General features: G+C 41.6%; 1 protein-coding gene across 1 annotated transcript in view; it reads left to right on the forward strand.

Annotated features, from left to right (window-relative positions):
- The window catches only part of Rasgrf2 (Ras protein specific guanine nucleotide releasing factor 2), a 232,880-nt gene that overhangs the window by 62,688 nt on the left and 146,025 nt on the right, over positions 1 to 24,167 (forward strand). The window contains exon 2 of the mRNA XM_052159975.1: positions 13,846 to 13,952. Coding sequence (XP_052015935.1) covers positions 13,846 to 13,952 — 107 coding nt within the window. The remainder of the gene's footprint in view (positions 1 to 13,845; positions 13,953 to 24,167) is intronic.

The raw sequence follows: 24,167 nt of genomic DNA on the forward strand, positions 1-24,167 counted from the left end.
TCCTGTTCTTTCCAAGACTTTTAGCATGAAATGATGCTGAAATTTGTCAAATGCTTTTTCTGCATCTAATGAGATGATAATATGGTTTTTTCTTTGAGTTTGTTTATGTAGTGGATTGCATTGATGGATTTCCTTATATTGAACCATCCCTGCATCCCTGAGATGAAGCCTACTTGATCATGGTGGATGATCGTTTTGATGTGTTCTTGGATTCAGTTGGCAAGAATTTTATTAAGTATTTTTGGATCAATATTCATAAGGGAAATTGGCCTGAAGTTCTCTTTCTTTGTTGGATCTTTGTGTGGTTTTGGTATCAGCGTAATTGTGGCTTCATAGAATGAGTTGGGTAGAGTTTCTTCTGTTTCTATTTTGTGGAATAGTTTGAAGAGTATTGGTGTTAGGTCTTCTATGAAGGTCTGATAGAATTCTGCACTGAAGCCATCTGGTCCCATGCTTTTTTTGGTTGGGAGACTTTCTATGACCCTTTTTATTTCTTCAGGTGTTATGGGACTGTTTAGATGATCTATTTGTTCCTGATTTAGTTTTGGTGTCTGATATCTGTCTAGGAAACTGTCCATTTCCTCCAGATTCTCTAGTTGTGTTGAGTATAGGCTTTTGTAGTATGATCTAATGATTTTTTGAATTTTCTTAGTTTCTGTTGTTATACCTCCCTTTTCATTTCTAAGTTTGTTAATCTGTATACTGTCTCTGTGCCCTTTGCTTAATCTGGCTAAGGGTTTATCTATCTTGTTGACTTTCTCAAAGAACCAGCTCCTGGTTTTGTTGATTTTTTGTATGGTTCTTTTTGTTTCTACTTGATTGATTTCGGCCCTGAGTTTGATGATTTCCTGCCTTCTACTCCTCCTGGGTGAAATTGCTTCTTTTTGTTCCAGGGCTTTCAGGTGTGTCATTAAGCTGTTAGTGTATGCTCTCTCCATTTTCTTTTTGGAGGCACTCAGGGCTATGAGTTTTCCTCTTAGCACTGTTTTCATTGTGTCCCATAGGTTTGGGTATGTTGTGTCTTCCTTTTCATTAAATTCTAAAAAGTCTTTAATTTCTTTCTTTATTTCTTCCTTGACCAAGGTATCAATGAGTAGAGTATTGTTCAGTTTCCAAGTGTATGTGGGTTTTCTGTTATTTTTGTTGCTATTAAAGACCACTTTTACTCCATAGTGATCTGGTAAGAGGCATGGGATTATTTTGATCTTCTTATATTTGTTGAGGTCTGTCTTGTGACCAATTATATGATCGATTTTGGAGAAGGTACCATGAGGTGCTGAGAAAAAGGTATATTCTTTTGCTTTAGGATAAAATGTTCTATATATATCTGTTAAATCTAATTGGTCCAAAGCTTTAATTACTTTCACTGTGTCCCTGTTCAGTTTCTGTTTTCCTGATTGGTCCATTGAGGAAAGTGCAGTGTTCAAGTCACTCACAATTATTGTGTTAGGTGCAATGTGTGCTTTGAGTTTTAGTAAAGTTTCTTTTATGAATGAGGGTGCCCTTGCATTTGGAGCACAGATGTTCAGGATTGAGAGTTCTTCTTGTTGTATTTTTTCCTTTGACCAGCAAGAAGCGTCCCTCAGAGTCTCTTTTGATGACTTTGGGTTGAAAGTCAATTTTATCTCCAGCTTGTTTCCTGAGACCATTTGCTTGTAAAATTGTCTTCCAGCCTTTTACTCTAAGGTAGTGTTTGTCTTTGACACTGAGGTGTGTTTCCTGAATGCAGCAAAATGTAGGATCTTATTTACATATCCAGTCGGTTAGTCTATGTCTTTTTATTGGGGCATTGAGCCCAATGATGTTAAGAGATATTAAGGAATAGTGATTATTACTTCCTGTCATTTTTGATGTTATTTTTTAAATTTGATTAGTTAACTTCTTTTGGGTTTGATGAAAGAAGGTTACGATCTTGCTTTAACCAGGGTGAAGTTTCCCTCCTTGTATTGGTGTTTTCCTCTTATTATCCTTTGTAGGGCTGGGTTTGTGGAAAGATATTGGGTAAACTTAATTTTGTCATGGAATATCTTAGTTTCTCCATCTATGGTGATTGAGAGTTTTGCTGGGTATAGTATTTTTGGCTGGCATTTGTGCTCTCTTAGAGTCTGGATGAGATCTGCCCAGGATCTTCTTGCTCTCATAGTCTCAGGTGAGATGTCTGCTGTGATTCTGATAGGTCTTCCTTTATATGTTACTTGGTCTTTTTCTCTTACTGCCTTTAATATTCTTTCTTTGTTTAGTACATTTGGGGTTTTGATTATTATGTGACGGGAGGTATTTCTGTTCTGGTCCAGTCTGTTTGGAGTTCTGTAGGCTTCTTGTATATTCATGGGCATCTCTCTCTTTAGGTTAGGGAAGTTTTCTTCCATAGTTTTATTGAAGATATTTGCTGGCCCTTTAAGTTGTAAATCTTCACTCTCATCTATGCCTATAATCCTTAGGTTTGGTCTTCTCATTGTGTCCTGGATTTCCTGGATGTTTTGGGTTACAAGCTTTTTGCATTTTGCATTTTTTTAACTGTTGAGTCCATCTTTTCTATGGTATCTTCAGCATCTGAGATTCTTTCTTCTATCTCTTGTATTCTGTTGTTGATATTTGCATCTATGTCCCCTGATTTCTTCCCAAGGCTTTCTATCTCCAAAGTTGTCTCCCTTTGAGTTTTCTTAGTTGATTCTACTTCTGATTTTAGATCCTGGATGGTTTTGCTTAACTCCTTCACTTGCTTGTTTGTGTTTTCCTGTAATTCTTTAAGAGATTTTTGTGTTTCCTCTTTCATGACCTCAGCCTGTTGACCAAAGTTATCCTCTATTTCTTTAAGTGATTTTTGTGTTTCCTCCTTATTGGCTTTTGTATTCTCCCAAATTGCTTTCAATGATTTTTATGTTTCCCTTGTAAGTGCTTCTAACCTTTGATCCATTTCCTCCTGAATTTCTTTAAGTAGGTCCTTCATATGTTCCTCTACCAGCATCATGACCAGTGATTTTAAATCCAAATCTTGTTTTTCTGGTATGATGGGGTATCCAGGACATGCTGTTAATGGAGAATTGGGTTCAGATGCTACCATATTGCCTTGATTTCTGTTATTGACGTTCCTGTGTTTGCCTTTTGCCATCTAGTTCTCACTGGTGTTAGTTGGTCTTGTTGTCAATGCTGGACTCACCAGTGCAAGCTGCCTCTTGCCAGCTGGCCTCCGGTGCACAGCTGACCTCCTGCACTGCCTGGAGACAGGGTGCTATGGCCCAGGCTGTTCCAGAACCAGAGGCAGAGACCTGAAGGCTCCCACCAGAGTCCTCAGGAATGGATCCTCTGCTCTGCAGGGCCGGACTCACCAGAGCACACTGACTCCTCCCAGCCGACCTTCCAGGTTGCACAGCTGGTCTCTTGCAGGGCCTGGAGATGTGGTGTTGTAGCCCTGGCTGTTCTGGATCCTGAACTGGAGACCTGAAGGCTCCTGCCAGAGGCCTCAGGACTGGAACCTAAGCTCTGTGGGGCCAGACCCACCGGATCAAGCTGCCCAGGCTGTTCAGATCCCGAAACAGAGCCCATGTATAGTTTTTAAAAAGGATTAAATAGCTAAGGTAGTGACATAATTTTAATCCCAGCACTTAGAAGGCAGGGGCATGCTGATCTCTTGAGTTTGAGGCCAACCTGGCCAATATAGAGCAGTGGTTCTCCACCTTCCTAATGCTGTTTGATACCTTACAATGTCTTTTCCCTTATTGTCATTTACCTATAATTGGTTAAAACTCTGTGACTATATAGTAATACAATTGATCACTGTAGACGACTGAAGCAAGGGTATTAGTTATGTTTTGTGTTTCTTCACTGACTATAGGATATGTGTGTGTGTGTGTGTGTGTGTGTGTGTGTGTGTGTGTCTGTGTCTGTGTCTGTGTATGTGGGTGTATGCACATGCACACAGCACAGTGGTAGCTTCAGAGATGAAGGGGTCAAGGCTGGCAAGGATGAGACACAGCAGTGTACAGCTCTACAGGCCTATGAGAGAAGAAGGCTCCCAGAGCTACTGACACCTAGAGGAAGGAGTAAATATTTTGGGTCAGAGGCATGAGGGATGGATTCTATGAGGAGAGCTGACATTTCAGTTACACATGTCAAGAAAATTTATTTAGGGACTAGAGAGAAGGCTCAGCAGTTAAAAGTACTGACTGCTCTTCCAGAGGTCCTGAGTTCAATTCCCAGCAACCCCGTGGTGACTCACAACCATCTGTAATGAGATCTGATGCCTCCTTCTGGTGTGTCTGAATATAGCTACAATGTACTTATATATAATAAATAAATAAATCTTTTTAAAAAAAGAAAGTTCAGTAAGAAGAATCCATAAAGAAAGAAAATTCTGTGACTTTTGTACATGTTGGATTTCAGGATGTGAACAAGACCATAGAGTTGTTAATTTGTCCTTTTCCTTTATTCAGGATTTTGAAAAGTCTCTTTGAAATTACTAGAGAGGAACAATACTCGTAGTGTACCACCAGGGATCTGCTGCTAATGTTGACACCCAAGGGCCCCATGGTGCACCAGAAGGTCCTGATGACACAAAGAAAATGAACTTCCTTCCTTCCTTCTTTCCTTCTTTCTTTCTCCTCTTTCTTCTTTTCTAGCAGTGCTTGGGATTGAATTATTTAGCAAATCATCTCCATTACATCCCAGTCCTTATTCTCCCTTCTCTTCCTCTCCCCATCCATCATCCATCCATCATCCATCCATCCATCCATCCATCCATCCATCCATCCATCCAGTCATCCTATCTATCTATCTATCTATCTATCTATCTATCTATCTATCTATCTATCTATCCTGTGTAGCTCAGGCTAGCCTCGAGCTCATCACACAGCCTAGGTTGGCCTAAAACTCAAGATCTTCCTGCCTCAGCCTTTAAGAGCTGTGACTTTAGGCTTGAACCACCTGCCTGCAGGCCCATGCAGAGCCAGTGTTTGGTCTAAGCCAACTTTGGGAAGTGGAAGCTGCACTTCGCTGCTCTTCCCATCATTTCTCTACCTGCACCATGGTTTAACCTTTGCACATACCCTGCTAATGGGATTGCCTGGCTGTCTTCTAGGTGCCTTTTAACTGGGCTCCCAGGCAGCACTGCTGAGGAGGTACCACACAACCCTTAGCTAGACCAGGCCAGGTCACTGAGTGCTTCTGGCTTGGGCATTGACTTTAGATAGAAGCCAAATCAATCGCCACCCCTTAGAAGACTGTCCCTTGAGCCACTGACTTGTTCTTTTACTGACTGTCCATTCCTTTTCTCTTAAATTTAAATGGGTGTTATTAGATCTAATGTTAAATCCAATGCTGCTCCTGCCCAGAGATGTTTTATCAGGTTTCTCTCCCAAGTTTATGGTATTCCATCCTCTGCCTGAGCCAGAGTTTAAGATCCAGGCACAGCTGTTCTTTGCAGGATGTGGGACTGTCATGGGGAAGTATAGTGGGTTTTATCCCAGAAAGGATCCAGAGTCCTCAGTCCTCGATGGCATGCACAGAGATACTGAGGAGTAATTGAGTCAAATTTTTGTTTTACTTTTAGATAAAATTAGAGTCAAGTTCATCCCAGTACTGGAGGTTAATAAGATCTTTGAACTGATGGTTTTAGTTTTTTTTAAACGTGAATAGCTGTCCCATTGGATGAGAAGATTTGGCATGAGGAGAAGTGGATGGCAGAGCTGGCTTTGTCTCTTTTATAGCAGTTTTGTTGGGCCCCAAGAGAGAGTCTTAGATATGCCCAGCATGCGTTCTGACTATCCTAATATCACACCGAGTTCTCCAGTCACATTTTCCTCCCAGACAGTCTGTGTTGGTAATTAGTATCGTGACCTCAGAAGGCCTAGTGTGAAGGAAAAGTCACCCTATTACTGGCTGAAGCTCACAGAAAGAAGACAGGCACTCGCTGTCCCTCAGTCCCTGGTGGTCCTCTCTTACTCTCCGCCACACCCTGTGGCTTTCCTAAGTGGGGCCCACTGTGGCCTCCTCTGTATGTAGCTAGATATTGAAGCACAGTCTTTAGGGCTAGCCCCTTGGACTCTACAACAGTGAGTGCCCATGCCTAAGCAGGAAATGCATGTAAATCTCACAGTAAACCGGGATCTTGTGATCATCTTTTTGTGTCCTTGGCACCAGGCAGGACTTGGACCTCTTTGTGCTACAAGCTTCTGGTATGTTCAGTCTGATCTTGCTGGTTCCCAGGCACACTAAGATGTGGCTGATTTCTGGGATAAAGCACTCACTTTCTTTGTCTTTCATTGGGAGTGCATTCCCCAAATGAGTGTTTTTTTTCAACCTCCTGGCTTGACTCTCCCAGGCAATAGCCTTTGAGAGTCTAAACTGGCCAGGTATCAATATGGGAAAGAAAACACAGGGACTTGTGTGAATCACCTGCTGGGAGTCCCCTCACAAGCCTGAGGCCAGGAGAATACTCCACTCTCATTCCAGAGAAGATGGTAGGGTGGACCTCAGCACACATAGTTTCCTGGGGTGAAATCTCAGATTGCCTGGAATCTGGTGGCTTCCCCTCCTTCAACTCAAGTGAACAAGGCTCTAACCTGATTCTTGGTTGTCTCCCTTCTGAGTTGGACGGGGTCATTCCATGACTCATATGTCATATGGGTCTGGTTTTTGCTTGTTGTCTTGAGGCAGTAGGGGAACCTGGGATAAAGACATCACATTGTAACATTCAAGACAGCCATTATTACATAACTCTCAGATTCAAACTATAGCCAGCAGATGTTACTTATAGCTACAGTGGTGCCATGGAAAGGGCTTTGGAAGCATGTAACCATGTCAGGTTGGTTAGAGTTGCAGGTCTCTGCCCCTCCAAGCTCATTTGTCTACACAGCCTTTCTCTCCCCTCCCTGCCATCTGTCCCTTTCATCCTCCTGTCTCCTCCCTTCTTTCTTTTGCTTAGACTGATGTTCTGACTCCTGGTCATTGAGGAAGATACATTATTTTATTCTTAAGTTTTCTTTATGGTCTTATAAGCGCTTCAAATTGTGCTTGTCCGGAGGCGTTCTTTCTTAATATTTACTTTCATATTTTAGTTTTCTCTCTCTCTCTCTCTCTCTCTCTCTCTCTCTCTCTCTCTCTCTCTCTCTCTCTCTTCTCTCTCTCTCTCTCTCTCTCTTCTTTGTGTGTGTGTGTGTGTGTGTAGTTGCTGATGAAGATCAAAAGCATCAGATTTCCCTGGAACTGCAGTTATGAAGCATTGTGAGTACAGTTCATGGGAACCAAACTCAGGGGCTCTGCAAGAGGAGTAGGCAGCCTTAAATGCTGAGCCTTTTCTCTAGCTTCTCCACCCACAGTGGTCTTTTGTCTTTTGCCAAACCTTGGCAAAGCTGTGTCCTAGCTTGTGTTTCTACATATACCCATCTTAGAGTGTTTGATGTATACTTTGGAATTCATGACCCTAAGTATGCCTGTTACTCTCTCAATACCTCAAATGTGTGTGCAAATATAAGAGAAACAAGTAGCCAGGAGAACAGTGTTAAAGGGGAGAGAAAAGGCTTGGTTAGAAGGAGAGCCAAATACTCACAGTAGTTGACACTATTGGCAGCATTGCCTGCAGGGTCAGGACAATCGGGAATCCAGGTCAGGAGTACGCTCAGCTGCTAAGAGATTGGTATGAAAGGTTGTGCTTGTTTAAGGGCTTGAAGACCAGTTTTAAGGGCAGGTTGGGTTAACTTTTTATCCTCCAAAGTGTTACTAACAGCAACAGGTCCATCAATGGCTGTCAGTAAATGACAGATCAAAAAGCAAAGCAGCTTATTTAAGCTCAAAAATCTTGGGAAAAACATGTTGTGAATGGATGAGGACAACTAAAAACTGATAAACCAGAGTTGCTGAATCTGTGTCTCCTTCCTCGTTCTTGCTGCAATCTTTCTCATTTAAAAAAATTAAATAGAAATCCTACCCTGACATGGATGGTGTTACAATTCAATTGTTTTGCATTTATTCACAAGGCTGTAAAACCATCAGCACTATCTAACACCAGAGCATTTCTATCACCCAAACAAAAACGCGGTAATAGTAAATAGGCAATGGGTTGCATTTGTTAAAATTCAACGTCTCCAGCACAAAGAGCAAATCCTAATGTGAACTAGGTTAATAATGGTAACACACAACACTATGCATATCCCCATTGGACAAGCTGGGAGCCTGGTCTGCGTTGTGATGATAATGTTCCAGTCAACTCTAAGCTGCTTGAGAAAGAAAGCCCACTAGTCAAATAAATAAGGAAACAGGGAAATCTCTGTGCACACTGGCAGTTCCCCTCCACTGCCCTGCCCCTCCATTCCTGCAAATACTTGTCTGCTTCCCCTCTCACATGATCCCTTTTCAGAAGCATGAATGTAATTTTTGTTTGCTTGCTAGCTTTGTTTTGTTTTATTTTTTTGGTAGTTAACATTAGGAAAGCTAGAAATCATGATACTCTAGAAATCTTAATCGTAACGTTGTTGTCTGCCTTTTCTGTAAACATCAGTGAAGTATAAAATGGCACAAAAATTAATATGATGCAGATAATCACAAAAAAACCGATGACGATTAAAAAGTATACAATACTTTTTGCTGTGCAAAACCCAAAGTGTCAGGCCTGGAAATGTCTCCACTACTGGCAGAGTAGACTGGACTTTAAACAAATATGTAAGACAGATCCCTGGGCAACATTTGAAGAATGGGCTGAGATAAGAACCAGGCTGGAAGCTGGACGATCCCATTTCCCAGGCTGAGGTGCCTTGGAGAAACATTGTTCCTAATCTGCAGTAGCTGACACTGAAGAGAGTGTGACATGGAGGAGCTCTGGAGCAACATTGTTGCTAATCTTCAGAAGCTGAGCCTGCAGAGATAGTGTGGCATGGAGGATCTCTGGCTGAGGAGCACACTGTTACAGTATTGGCAACATCAGCACAGAAAGGGAAATCTGATCACCAAAGCACCATTTCTGGGTTAGGATTTTAATTTTATTTCTTTTTCTTTCTTTTTTTAACTTGAAAAAGGAAGTAAAAACATTTTATGATAAAATTGAAGATTTACCTGGAAAATATTTCTGATAAAATACAAAAGATATATAGAAAAACATGTTAAAATTGACAATTTTCATGGAAAATTAAGGAGTAAAATGGTAGACATAAAAAACTTTGCTAAATTAAGTCAAAAAAGAAGTAGAAACATTTTATGATAGAATTGAAGATTTACGTGGAAAATTTTTCTGATAAAATTTAGAAAAATATAGAAAAACATGTTAAAATTGAAGATTATCATGGAAAATTATACAGATAAAATGGTAGGCATAAAAATAATTCTAAGTTGATTTAAAGTGGAATTACAAACAATTTCAGGTAAAATTACAAATTTATATGGAAAATATTTCTGATAAAATTGAAGAAATATATAGAAAAATATGTTAAAATAGACTATTTCATGAAAATTACACAGATAAAATGGTAGACTTAAAAAACCTTTCTAAATTAATTGAAGGTGGAATTAAAAACATTTTGTGATAGAATTAGAGATTTACATGGAATTATTTCTGATAAAAGAGAAGAAATATATAGAAAAATAAGTTAAAATTGAAGATTATCATGACAAATAATGCAGATAAAATGGTAGACATAAAAAAACATAACTAAATTAATTGAAAGAGGAATTAGAAACATTTTCTGATACAACTGAAGATTTACATGAAAAATATTTCTGTTAGTCTATGTCTTTTTATTGGGGAGTTGAGTCCATTGATGTTAAGGATAGTGATTGTTGCTTCCTGTTATTTTTGATGTTATTTTTATGTTTGTGTGGTTATCTTCTTTTGGGTTTGTTGGAAGATTACTTTTTTTCTTTTTCTTGGGTGTAGTTTCCCTCCTTGTGTTTGTGTTTTCCATCTGTTATCCTTTGTAGGGCTGGATTTGTGGGAAGATATTGAGTATATTTGGTTTTATCATAGAATATCTTGGTTTCTCTATCAATGGTGATTGAGCGTTTTGCTGAGTATAGTAGTCTGGGCTGGCATTTGTGTTCTCTTAGAGGCTGTATGAGATCTGCCAAGGATCTTCTAGCTTTCATAATCTTTGGTGAGAAATCTGGTATAATTTTGATAGGTCTGCCTTTATAAGTTACTTGCCCTTTTCCCTTACTGCTTTTAATATGCTTTCTTTGTTTAGTGCATTTGGTGTTTTGATTATTATGTGCCAGGAGGACTTTCTGTTCTGATCTATTCTGTTTGGAGTTCTGTAGGCTTCTTGTATGTTCATGGGCATCTCTTTCTTTAGGTTAGGGAAGGTTTCTTCTATAATTTTGTTGAAGATATTTACTGACTCTTTAAATTGTAAATCTTTACTCTCTTCTATACTTATAATTGTTAGGTTTGGTCTTTTCATTGTGTCCTGGAGTTCCTGGATGTTTTGGGTTACAAACTTTTTGCATTTTGCGTTTTCTTGACTGTTGAGTCAATGCTTTCTATGGTATCTTCAGCACCTGAGATTCTTTCTTCTATCTCTTGTGTTCTGTTGTTGATGTTAGCATCTGTGACTCCTAATTTCTTTCCAAGGTTTTCTATCTCCAGAGTTGTCCCCTTTGTGATTTCTTCATTGTTTCTACTTCCGTTTTTTAGATCCTGGATGGTTTTGTTCAGATCCTTCACATGCTTGTTTGTGTTTTCCTGTAATTCTTTAAGGGATTTTTGTGTTTCCTCTTTAAGGGCTTTTACCTGTTGACCCATATTCTTCTGTATTTTTTAAGGAAGTTATTTATGTCCTTCTTGAAGTCCTCCATCAGCATCATGAGATGCAATTTTAAATCTAACTATTGCTTTTCCGGTGTGTTGGGGTATCTGGGACTTGCTGTGGTGGGAAAACTGGATTCTTATGTTGCCAAGTAGCCTTGGTTTCTGTTGGTAGGGTTCTAATGCTTGCCTTTTGACATCTAGTTATCTCTGGCGTTAGTTAGTCTTGCTGTCTCTGGCTGGAGCTTGTCCCTCCTGTGGACCTGTAAGCCTGTGTCCTTACTCCTGGGAGACCAACTCTCTTCTGGCAGGGTCTGTGCACAGAAGGGTGTGAAGCCAACTGGCTCCCTTGTGCAAATGGCAGCCGGAAGACTCCTGCTCTGCGCCATCCTAGCTCTTCCCCTCCAGAGAGAAAGTGGAGATCTCACCCCTGAGCTCAGAAGTGAAAGAGCTGCTGGGGTATCACTCTTCCTGGCAGGCCGTGTACAGAAGGCTGTGGAGCCGCCTGGCTCCCTGGTGAATTTTAATTTTAATTAAAAACAAAACAAAAACTTTTCTTAAAAATAGGCATTGATAATGTTCTTCTCCTTTCCAACTCCTCCCAGATCTTTTCTATCTCTCTACTTACTTTTTGTTCTCTTTCTCAACAAACCCCTAAGATGACAAATCAAAGCAAAAAAGCCAATAAGACAAAAACATGCCAAAACAAAACACCCCATGGAGTTTGCATGTTGGCCAGCTGTGTTGGGCATGAGGCCTGCCCTGGCGAGGGCTTGACATCCACAGTGACACCCTATTAGAGAAAATGGACTTTCTCCTTCTCAGGAGTATCAGTTGCAAATGCTTGTTGGCTAAGGGTGAGACTTTGGGTTCACTTTCTCTTCTCAGTGCTGGGACACTTTAACTTACACAGCTCCCATGCATACTCCCACAGTTTTTGTATGTTCTTATACGTATCAATTCTGTTGTATCCAGTAGACATAGTTGTCAAGGTTATTGGTTACTTTCCACAACCTGATGGCAAGGCCCTGTTGCTGAATAAATGCCTTAGTTAGGGTTTCTATTGCTGCAATGAAACACTGTGACCAAAAAGCAAGTTGGGGAGGAAAGGATTTATTTGGCTTACACCTCTACATTGTTCACCATCAAAGGAAGTCAGGAAAGGATCTCAAACAGGGCAGGAGCCTGGGTGTAGGAGCTGATACAGAGGCCATGGAAGGACGTGTGTACTGGACTGCTTCTCCTGGCTTGCTCAGCCAACTTTCTTATAGAATATTGGACCAGCAGGCCATGATGACACCACCCACAAAGGTCAGGATCCTCCGACATCAATTATTAACTAAGAAAATGACATACATACTTGCCCACAGCTGGATCTTACAGAGGAATTTTCTCAGTTGAGGCTTCCACCTCTCTGATGACTCTAGCTTGTGTCAGATTGACAGAACACTAGCCAGTACAGTTACTTATGTCATTCAACATGAATAAGTCAAGCTGGTGCCTCACTAGAAGCTTTATCCCTAATGACTAGCATTCATGGTCCTAGAAGATAGTCTGCTCTCACCTCTACTGGAGGGCAAAGATACTCATCAGTTACACCCATCTGCAAATCCTGAGACCTACAGCAATCACCTGTTTGCAAGATATCATGTGCAATAGTAGCACATATGTCATGACAGTAACCAACCAATTTTTGATTGGATATAAGGACAACTCCATGAGATGAATCCCTTCCTGACACTATTAAAATAGCTAAGAATCTGAAACTACATAGGACATAGGCCTAGGGGAAAAACTTATACTGTTATTCTGATAAAGGAACATAGTGATAAAATGACTCATAATGACCTCACTCGTAGGCCAATGATCTGGGGCATTTTTAGGGGATATAGGGGATGATGGAGAGATCTTGGCAAAGGTTCCTGTTGTGGTCCTTTATAAGAACAAACTTCTTCCCTGGCCCCCAGAAAAAAAACTGATTTGTTTTCTGCTATTCTTTCAGTAGTAGCACATAATAGGAAATTGTAGAGTATAAAACTTTTAAAAGTATTTGTATTTTAAGTGTGTGTGTGCGTGTGTGCACATGTGTAGGTACCCTCAGAGGCCAGAAGAGGGTGTTGTCTTCACTGGGACTGTAGTGACAGGCAGGTTACAGACAGCCTGGCATGGGTGCTGGGAAGAGAATCAGATCTTCTGTAAGAACAATGAGCGATATTAACCCCTGTGTTGGCTCTCTAGGCCTCCAGAATGTAGCCTTTTGAGGTTGACTTGTTAGTGTTATGTGTTACTTTTGAGAAGCATTCAAGTTGCTGACTTTATCAAGAATTGTTCCTTTTTACTGATGAGTAATGTTCCATTGGGAAGGTGGACCAGAATCTGTCTATTTACTTACTCACGAGAGGACATTTGCATTGTTTCCAGTTTGGGATGATTATAAAGTTCACATGGAATAAATAATTTTAATCCTTATAAAACCATTTCTTTCTTTTTTCTTCTATCCAACAAAAATCATAGATTATATTCATCAAAAAGTGATTCTGATTATGACTTACCACCAGGATGGCAATTGTATTTCCTTCCCATGCTGAATGCAATTGTCTGTGAGTGGGGCTTAGGCCATTGGTGGTGCTTGCTAAGGTTGCAGAAGAGGCAAAGCTGCCACCAGATGCAGTTATAGCCATAGCACTTCCCAGGATGGAGCCTGGATATGGCATAGGTTAGGTCATAGGCTGGTTCAGTGCAGTAGACTCCTGTTCCCTCCTGCTTGACCACGTGCTCCATAACGAAAACTTCTGGAAACACTTCCATTTAGCTTTAACTTTTTATTCTTCATTGGCAAATTTGTGCAATGTTCATTTTGTTCTTAAATAAAAATATGCAGTGCAGTAGGGCTGTGGGCTGCATGCTACTGAGGGGTGTTAAAACCCTTGCTGTCACAGCCAAGGTGCAAAGACATTTCTGGTTGGACCAGCCATGCTGTTACAGTTTGAAATATGACTTAGATCATGCTGGTAGATTTTGTAAGTTTATACCTCTCGTAAGCCAACACTGGGTTATTATCTTTCTGCTCTTGAAAAGTGCAGCTATAACCCTTTTGTGTTTCTTTTTCTTTGCAGTATTACTTCACTGTCCTTTTTGGGCACGATGGTCAGAGACCACTGGAGCTGCGCTGCGAGGAGGAACAGGACGGGAAAGAGTGGATGGAGGCCATTCACCAAGCCAGGTGTGGGGCAGGTCTGGCTTTGCAAGGGGCTCATCATGGCTGCCTCCTCTGGAGGATCTAGTCATTGTGGTCTCACCTTGGTGAGACCTTGTATCATGTGTGAGGAAGTTGTTTGTGCTTCCCATTGCTCTGTTACACGTAAAGATAAAATAACAGGCATAAACAATAACAGTTGCTGGCAGTAGGCATGGATTTCTTCCTACAGACTATGTACTAACTAAGTGCTTCTTAATTAGGGAATTTATTAAATGTATGACCACCCCTTCCAGCAGTCTGCTACGGGGAGTCTACCCTTCCTGTTCTACATATAAGAAAGGAAAGGCCTGGTAGGTTAGTTCACTTGGGTAAGTTCACACAGCTAGGAGTGACAGAGCTGGAAATGCGCCCAGTGGAGCCCCCCTTCGTAACTCCTGGCCTCTACCCCCTCCCCGCCCATGCAGTTCCATTGTTGGAAACGGTAGTAACAAACTAACTGCAGAAATAGAAAAATGTGGCTTATTTTCTCCTATGTAATACCACGACTATAAACCCCCCTCCGTGCCTGCTAGATAGGAGTGAGAAGTCTGAGGAAAGGAGTAAGGCAGGCACCCTTTTGTTTACTTGATTAAAGTCCAGTTCCTCTGTTTCTGTGTGTGCTTGCTGCTTTTCCCATATCTTCTCCCAGCCTGGGATGCTGTCTAGACTGCAGTTTCTATTGCTTTGATTAAAAACCCTGACCAAAACGACCAGGGGAGGAAAGGGTTTTATTTAGTTCATCCTATAGCTCAAATCCATCATCCGGAGAAGTCAGGGCAGGAACTCAAGGCAGGAACCAGGAGGCAGGAACTGATGCAGAGGACGTGGAGGACACTGCTTATTAGCTTGCCTACCACGACCTGCTCAGCCTGCTCTCTCTTCATGCCAAATACTGCCTATAGTGACTTGTGCCCTCCCACATCACCTGTCAATCGGGAAAACGCACCACAGACTTGCCTATGCGCCACACTTTTTCTCAGTTGAGGTCCCCTCTTCCCAAATGGCTCTAGCTTGTGACAAGTTCACACAAAACTGTTCAGCACAGGTGACTTCACTTCCCCTTCATGTTCGGCCTTCATCTCACCTTTCTGAGATTTCAAAGCCAAGCTATGCCAAGGAGCGAGCAGCGTCTTCTTCCGGTGCCTCCTTGGACAAGCCTCCCCCATCCCCCACGCATCTGCTGTCTCTCTCTCCCACTTCCCCTGAGACACTGGGACCAGTCATCCCTCTTCGATCCTACTCCAAACTCTGCTGCACCTCATTGCGTATGCACTGCAGGCAGATACTTAGCAACTCGAGTTATTTTCGGTATGGTTTCTGCTTCCCGAGCAGGTACTTATGTGGACCTTGAGACTCAAGAGGAAGATTTGGGGCACATTCATTGTTAAATGAAATGCATTAGCTAACAGGTGATCAGGAACTTCCATGTTGGTTTAATAGGAAAAACAAAACCAAACAAAGAATCAATCCTCAATGATTTCTTCCCTTTCTTTCTGGAAACTTCCCCGGCCTCCCTGCTTTGTCAGGACCACTTTGCAATGCTAAGTGCTTGGCACACTTATCTTTTATATTATTTGTAGTAACTTAGGTACCATCAGCCCAAATTGACAAATGAGGAAAACACAAAAGTCAAACTGACTGGGCAAGAGCTGACACCAGGTTGTTAGCTGCAGCAGCACATGGGTCTGTCAGACTTCACAGCCGTTACCCAGGGCTCCAAATTGTTCCTCTCCTTCCTCCGCCCAGGTTTTCTTCTATCTCTTTTTCTCTTCTTCTCTTCAAAGATGAAAGAATAATGTGAGGTCAGGGTTGAAAGGAAAAGGTATCAATTGCAAAATACTTCACTTATTTTCCCTTCTTATCTTTAAAGATGTATTTATTTTAGTTATGAGTACACTGTAATTGTCTTCAGACACAGCAGAAGAGGGTGTCATTGCACATGGTTGTGAGCCATCATGTGGTTGCTGGGAATTGAACTCAGGACCTTTGGAAGAGCAGTCAGTGCTCTTAACCACTGAGCCATCTCTCCAGCTTTCCTTCTAAGTAGTTGTATGAGATGCAGATGACAACAAATGCTAGTCTCTGGGGACAGGTCTGTGATGTGGGGCCAGGCACACTGTTCGTTGCTTTGTGATGTGTGATGTGGGGGGCAGGCACACTGCTCATTGCTCTGTGATGTGGGGGGGCAGGCACACTGCTCATTGCTCTGTGATGTGTGATGTGGGGGGCAGGCACACTGCTCATTGCTCTGTGATGTGTGTGTGTGGGGGGGGCAGGCACACTGCTCATTGCTTTGTGATGTGTGATGTGGGGGGCAGGCACACTGCTCATCGCTCTGGTTCTAGCTGTCTGAGCTCCACAGTTGGGGCTAATACGGACTGACTTGCTAGAGAAAGAAGGTCGAGTCTTCACAGATGAAAGGTGCATCAAGCTGGCGTAGAGCCCTGGAGCTGTGTGCACTCAGAGTCCTTTTGGCTATGTCTATTCTTTTCTATCTGAGCACTAAAATGAAGTACGTAATTTGAAACGTGTATTTGACCTCTTTTTACATTACAGAAGAGCAGGAACCATTGAATACAACAAAGGGCTTTACAGTTGCCAAGCAAAGATTTTGACAGATTGACTGTCGTGATAATTACTTTAAAGATGTATGGATTTCAAAAGAGAATTTTTGTTTGTTTGTTTTGTAACATTATGGTAAGGTTTTGTTATAGGTGTGGATGTGGTCAGTGATTGGCTGTGTTTGAGGTGTGATGAAATCTAGGCTGTGTGATTCTCTCCAGAGGCAGACGAGAGACCACATGCATGCTTTAGATGACAGGATGGTAAATATCTCTTTTTCCTCTGAGATTTCAAGATCTTCTTAGTAGCTGATCTTTTTTCCCTTGTTACTTTGATCCTTCTGTTATTCTTGCTTTGATTTGATTTATGCCCAAGACTAAGAGCTTTGATGGCTCCCCTGAATCTGACCATTTTATACTTGGGACCTTATGTTTGCCTTTTTGAACTGAAGTGATTCTTTCTAAATCAAGGAGTAATAACCCACAGTCTCCAAAAATTGCCCTGACTCTTTTTTTTTTTTATATACAAACAACACCAGAAATCTAATGAGGCTGCTACAGAGAATCATTAGCCATTTTGTTCCTTGACATTGCATGAAACTCAACTAATGAGTTGGTATTGGTTGGCTAAACATTTCATTTTTAGTGGACAATCTGGTGACATTAATTTGACATTGCTGACTTTCACTGGAAAACTTTAAAGTAGGCAATAGATAAAGCTCTATTGATTTATCTTTTCAAAAGTTGGAGCTTTTGATTAATCCGTAACTGTTCTAAACTAAGGCTTGTTCTTTTCACAGCCTTTTGATGGCCTGTGGCTTTGTCTGTGCTCCTCTTTGGTATCTACCCAAAGGTTCACCCCAGGTGGTTAGCACCACCCTTATCTGCCTCATGGACTGTGAACTTCTTTTGATTTAATTATCAATAAATACATGGCACTGTCTCCATTGCATGAATCTTAGTTGAGAAGACCTTATGAAAGCCACCAGCTAAGTATGTGGCAAAACTGGATTTCAAGAAAGGTCAGGGCTACTCCAAAGCATGTTCACTTAATCAGAAAGACACACTGCCTCCATTACATGTGGCAGTTTACAAATGTGTATTTTTTCTATGTTGAACTATCTATGTACCATCTCCGCAGAGCTCAGAGCTACCTTAATGCTTAAAACCAACCTCATAGTTTGCATCCAGTGGCTCCTACTACCTTTCTTCCTCCAGAACTCAGCCACTCAGGGCATCAGCCTGCCATCCATCTTCCCACACACATTCTTCCCATCCAGTGAGTCACCCATAAACTCTGCTTGTGGATTGTCCCAGGTGCCTACTGCTGTCCATGTCTGGGCAGTTTTCCAAGGTCAAGGTTATGGATGCGAGCCACCTCACCCTCCCTCTTCCCAGTGTTCTCTGTTGCTCTCTCCCACACGGTTACCAAAGTGTTCTTTCTAAGAACATCTATCTAATCAGCTGAAAGTGCCTTGATATTTACTACTGATTTAAATTATTTTATTCAATTAACTTCTTATAAAATGTTTAAAAACATAATTTTTATTAATTAATTCTTTACTTTACATCCCAACTGCAGTTTCCCTTCCCAGCCCTGCCCCCATCCACTTCCACTCTTCCTCCATTTCTCTTCATAAAAGGAAAGTCCTCTGTGAATATCAACCTGTCCTGGCATACCAAGTTGCACTAAGACTAGGTGCATCCTCTCCTACTGAGGCTAGATGAGGCTCAGTAGGAGGAAACAGTCCCAAAGGCAGGCAACAAAGTCAGAGACATCCCTGATCCTTCTATTAGGAGTCACACATGAAGACCAAGCTATACAACTACATATAACATATGTGCAGAGGGCTTAGGTCAGTCCCACACAGACTCACTGGCTGAAGGTTCCATCTTGGTTAGTTGACTCCATAGGTTTTACTGTGGTATCATTGACCCCTCTGACTCCTCCAATCCTTCCTCTCCCTCTTCCACTGGATTTCCCAAGCTGTGCCTAATGTTTGGCGTGGGTCTCTACATCTGTTTCCATCTGTTGCTGGGTGAGGCTCCACTGATGGTGATTATACTGGGCTCCTGTTCACAAGTATAGCAGAATTTCATTACCAATGTTAGGGGTGGGTTCCCTCTCAGGACATGGGTCTCAAGATGGACCATTCATTAGTTGGCCATTTCCTGCACATCTTATAGACAGAACAAATTGTAGGTCAAAGGATTTGTGGCTGGGTTGATGTTTCATTCCCTCCATGGAAGTCTTGCCTCGTTACGAGATGGGCTGGTTCAGGTTCCATATCCCCCATTGCTTAAGATCTTGCTTAAGATCACCCTCATAGATTCCTGGGAGTTCCCATCATCTTTGGTTTCTAGCTTGTCCCAGGGATGCACACCCACTCCAGTTGTGTCTTCCAGTGCTCTCTCCCTCTGACCTCCCTCCACCCCCACCTGGTCTCTCCTGTGTCCTGTACCTTACAGAAACTTTTCGGTTTCATGAGGTCCCATTTATTAATTGTTGATCTTAGAGCCTGAACTATTGGTGGTATGGTCAGGAATTTGTCTTCTGTGCTCATGTGTTCAAGGCCATTCCCTACTTTCTCTTCTATCAGATTTAGTATATCTGGCTTTATGTTGAGGTCTTTGATCCACTTGGCTTGAGTTTTATGCAGGGTGATAAATATGGATCTATTTTCATTTTTCTACAAGCAGATATCTAATTAGAAAAGCACCATTTGTTGAAAGTGCTTTCCTTTTATCATTGTATACTCTTGGCTTCCTTGTCAAAAATCAAATATCCACAGGCATGTGGATTTACTTCTTGGTTTTGATTTATTCCACTGATCAACCTGTCTGTTTTTATGCCAGTATTGTGTGGTTTATATTACTGTTGCTCTGTGGTACAGCTTGAAAGCAGCGATGGTGGGACCTCCAGAAGATCTTTTATTGTACAGAATAGTTTTAGCTGTCCTGGGTTTTTTGTTTTTCCATATGGATTGAGTATTATTCTTTCAAAGTCTAAAAATTGTATGAAATTTTGATGGGAATTGAATCGAATCTGTAGATTGCTTTTGGTACGATGGTCATTTTTATTATGTTAATCCCACTGATCCATGAGCATGGAAGACATTTCTAGCTTCTGAGATCTTCTTCAATTTTTTTTTCTTCAAAGACCTGAAGTTTTTGTCATACATTTCTTTTTCTTGCTTGGTTAGAGTCACACCAAGATAATTTCTTTCTTGGCCCATTTGTCATTTTTACATGGTGGGGTACTGATTTTTTTGAGTTAATTTTGTATCCAGTCACTTTACTAAAGGTGTTTATCAGCTGTACAAGTTCCCCCAGTAAAATTTGGGGTCACTCATGAACACTATCAGATCAGCTGCAGATAGCAATACTTTTATTTCTCCCTTTCCAGTTTGTATTCTCTTGATCTCCTTTAGTTGTCTTATAGCTCTAGCTAAAACCTCAAGTACTATAGTGAATAGATATGGAGAATGGACAGCCTTGTCTTATCCCCGGTTTTAATAGAATTTCTTTAATTTTCTCTCAATTCAATTTGATGTTGACCAGGCAGTAGTGGTGCATGCCTTTAATCCCAGCACTTGGGAGGCAGAGGCAGGCAGATTTCTGAGTTAGAGGCCAGCCTGGTCTACACAGAGAGTTCAGGAGAGCCAGGGCTACACAGAGAAACCCTGTCTCGGAAAAAAAAAAAACAAATAAATTTGATGATGGCTATTGGTTTGCTGTGTATTGCTCTTATTATGTCTAGGTATGCCCTTTATATCTCTGACCTCTCAAAGACTTTTACCATGAAAGGATACTGGATTTTGTCGGGCTTTTTCAGCATCTAATGAGATGATATTGTGTTTTTCCTTCTTTCAGTTTGTTTATATGATGGATTACAATGACAGATTTTCATACAAAACCAAAAAATTAATATTCAAGAGAGGAAAGGTTTGTACTCTAGTTCTCTGTGTTGCTTGAAGCAATGAAAACATGTATTTTTTAACTAATATATATTCCTTGTTGCTCAAACTCTCTGAGTTCTGGGGTCCCGGGAGCCAGTCAACATAGGCTCTTCCCTAGCTGAAAATTTCAAACTTCATGCCACCCCTCCCTTATGTCTTAGGCTTCAAGAAAAGCACACAGGGATTCTGAAGTGCTGGGAGGCTCTTCCAGTGTGACCTACACAAACCTTTCTATCAGAATAGAGGTCTCAGTGACCTGCTGCATTTTCTTGATTCCTGCCCAGTTTTATCGGGAAGGACTGACTAGCCATTCCTTTGTCTGAACCTCTGTTGCAACCTTTGGTTTCTCTCAAGGCCACCAAGGCACTGTTACACCAACTGCTAATATTTCTGTTTCTCCCAGCCAGCCTGAATGTCTCAAAAGCAAACTGTGCTCTGTTTGCTCCCGGTTCCTGCCACTGTGCCCAGTTGCTTTTCAGAAATGTGTGTGCCAATGTAATCGATCTTACTAAGGCAGGAGAAAGTTGAAATCATTTTGTAAAATTCTCATATTGATGAATAAAAGTAGTATCTTAGAGGAATAAGCATTTCCTGGGACATATGTGAGGTTGGCCATTATTTGCTATCATCAATCTTTATCTGTATTCTCTCTCTCTCTCTCTCTCTCTCTCTCTCTCTCTCTCTCTCTCTCTCTCTCTCTCTCTCTCTCTCTCTCTCTCCCTCTCCAGATTTTACTCCCCTCCAGGTCCACCCTCCAACTGTTCCACACCCCTTACCTCTTCCCAGTCCCCCTGTCTCCAAGAGGATGTCCCCATCCCCCCACCAGATCTTTAAACTCCCTGGGGCCTCCAGTCTCTTGAGGGTTAGGTGCATCTTCTCCAACTAAACCCAGACCTGCAGCCCTCTGCTGTATGTGTGTCAGGAGTCTCATATCAGCTGGTGTATGCTGCCTGGTTGGTGGTCCAGTGTCAGAGATCTCAGGGGTCCAGATTAATTGAGACTGATGGTCCTCCTGCAGGGTCGCCCACCTCCTCAGCTTCTTTCAGCCTTCCCTAATTCAACCACAGGGGTCAGCTGCTTCTGCCATTGGTTGGGCGTAAATATCTGTGTCTGACTCTTTCATCTGCTTATTGGGTCTTTCGGAGGGCAGTTATGCTAGGTCCCTTTTTGTGAGCACTCCTTAGCCTCCCTAATAGTGTCAGGCCTTGGGCCCTCCCCTTGAGGTGGATCCCACTTTGGGCATGTTGCTGGACTTTCTTGACCTCAGGATCCTCTCCATTTCTAACTCTGCAGTTCTTTCAGACAGGAACAATTATAGGTCAGAGTTTTGACTGTGGGATGGCAACCCCCTCCCTCACTTGATGCTCTTTCTTCTGGAGGTGGGCTGTACAAGTTCCCTCTCCCCAATGTAGGTCCCCAATGTAGGCATTTCATTTAAGATCCCTCTCTGATTCCTGAGAGTCTCTCACCTTCCAGGTCTCTGGTACATTCTGGAGGGTCCCCCAGCCAACCTCCTTTCTCCTGAGATTGCATGTTTCCATTCTTTCTGCTGGCCCTCAGGGATTTCAGTCCTTTCCCCTCATGCAATACCCGATCACGTTCCCTTCTCCATCCCCCAAGTCCTGTTTCCCTCCCAGGTTCCTCCCTTCCCCCTTGTGGTTGCTTTCATCTCCTTCCCAACTGAGACTGGAGCATCCTCTCTTGGACACTTCTGCTTGTTGACCTTTTTGAGTTCTGTGGGCTGTATCTTGGGTATTCAGCACTTTTTTTTTTAGCTAATATCCACTTATTAGTGAGTACATACCATGCATGTCCTTTTGGATCTGAGTTACCTCATTCAGGCTGATATCTTCTAGTTCCATCCATTTGCCTGGAAAACTCACGATGTCCTCATTCTTAATAGCTGAGTAGTAGTCCATTGTGTAAATGAACCACATTTTTTGTATCCACTATTCTGTCATCGGACATCTGCGCTGTTTCCAGCTTCTGGGTATCACAGACAAGGCCACTATGAACATAGTGGAACACGTGCCGCTGTGGCATGGTGGGGCATCTTTTGGGTAAATTCCCAAGGGTGATATTGCTGGGTCTTCAGGTAGGTCTATTTCCAATTTTCTGAGGAACCTACAGATTGATTCCCAGAGTGGTTGTACCAGTTTGCAATCCCACCAGCAATGGGGGAGTGTTTCTCTTTCTCTACATCCTTGCCAACATGTGCTGTCACCTGAGGTTTTGATCTTAGCCATTCTGATTGGTGTAAGGTAGAATCTCAGGGCCATTTTGATTTGCATTTCTCTGATTACTAAGGACTTTGAACATTTCTTTATGTGTTTCTCAATCATTTGAGATTCCTTTGTTGTGAATTCTCGGTTTAGTTCTATACCCCACTTTCTGATTGGGTTGATTTTTGTTTTTGTTTTTGTTTTTTGGGGTTTTTTTGTAGTTAGCTTCTTGGGTATTCAGCACTTTTTTTAGTTAATATCCACTTATTAGTGAGTACATACCATGCATGTCCTTTTGGGTCTGAGTTACCTCATTCAGGCTGATATCTTCTAGTTCCATCCATTTGCCTGGAAAACTCACGATGTCCCCATTCTTAATAGCTGAGTAGTAGTCCATTGTGTAAATGAACCACATTTTCTGTATCCATTATTCTGTCATCGGACATCTGCGCTGTTTCCAGCTTCTGGCTATCACAGACAAGGCCAATATGAACATATTGAGCTGTTTATATATTTTGGGTATTAGCCTTCTATTGGACGTGGCGTTAGTGAGGATTATTTTCCCATTCTATAAGTTGCCAATTTGTCTTATTGGCTATGTCTTTTGCTTCATAGAAGCTTTTCAGTTTCATGAGGTTCCATTTATTAATTCTTGATCTCAGAGCATGAACCACTGGAGTTCTGTTTAGGAAATTTCCCCCTGAGCCAATGAGTTACAGGCTTTTTCCCATTTTTCTCTTCTGTTTGATTCAGGCTATCAGGTTTTATGCTGAGGTTCTTGATCCACTTGGACTTGAGCTTTATGCAAGGTGACAAATATGGGTCTATTTTCATTTTTCTACATATCAATATCCAGTTAAGCCAGCACCATTTGTTGAAGATATTTTCTTTTTTCCATTGTATATGTTTGGCTTCTTTGTCAAAGATTAAGTGTCTGTGTGTGGTTTTATTTCTGGGTCTACAGTTATATTCCATTGATCAATGTATCTGTCTCTGTACCAATGCCATGCAGTTTTTTTTTTAAATCACTATTGCTCTGTAGTAAAGCTTGAGGTCATGGTGATTCACCCAACCATTCTTTCATTATTAAGTATTGTTTTTGCTATTCTGGTTTTTTTGTTTGTTTGTTTTTCTGCTTTTCCAGATAAATTTGAGAATTGCTCTGTCCATGTCTTTGAGGAATTGTGTTGGGATTTTGATGGGAATTTCATTGAATTGTTAGATTGCCTTTGATAGGATGGCATTTTTACCACGTTAATTCTGCCAGTCCATGAGCATGGAAGATCTCCATTTTCTGAAAAGCACTGATGCTGGTTGAGTAGAGATTCTGATGTGAGAGAAATTAAGAACAAGAGAGCATAGAAGGTATTCTATTGGTGCTGAGGGACCATAAGGAAAGCTAGACATCTGTTAGAGTACTTTGGATCATTGTTTGGATCATAACAAATTCTAGACAGC

Source organism: Apodemus sylvaticus, chromosome 16, assembly GCF_947179515.1.
Source record: "Apodemus sylvaticus chromosome 16, mApoSyl1.1, whole genome shotgun sequence".
NCBI lineage: Eukaryota > Metazoa > Chordata > Mammalia > Rodentia > Muridae > Apodemus > Apodemus sylvaticus.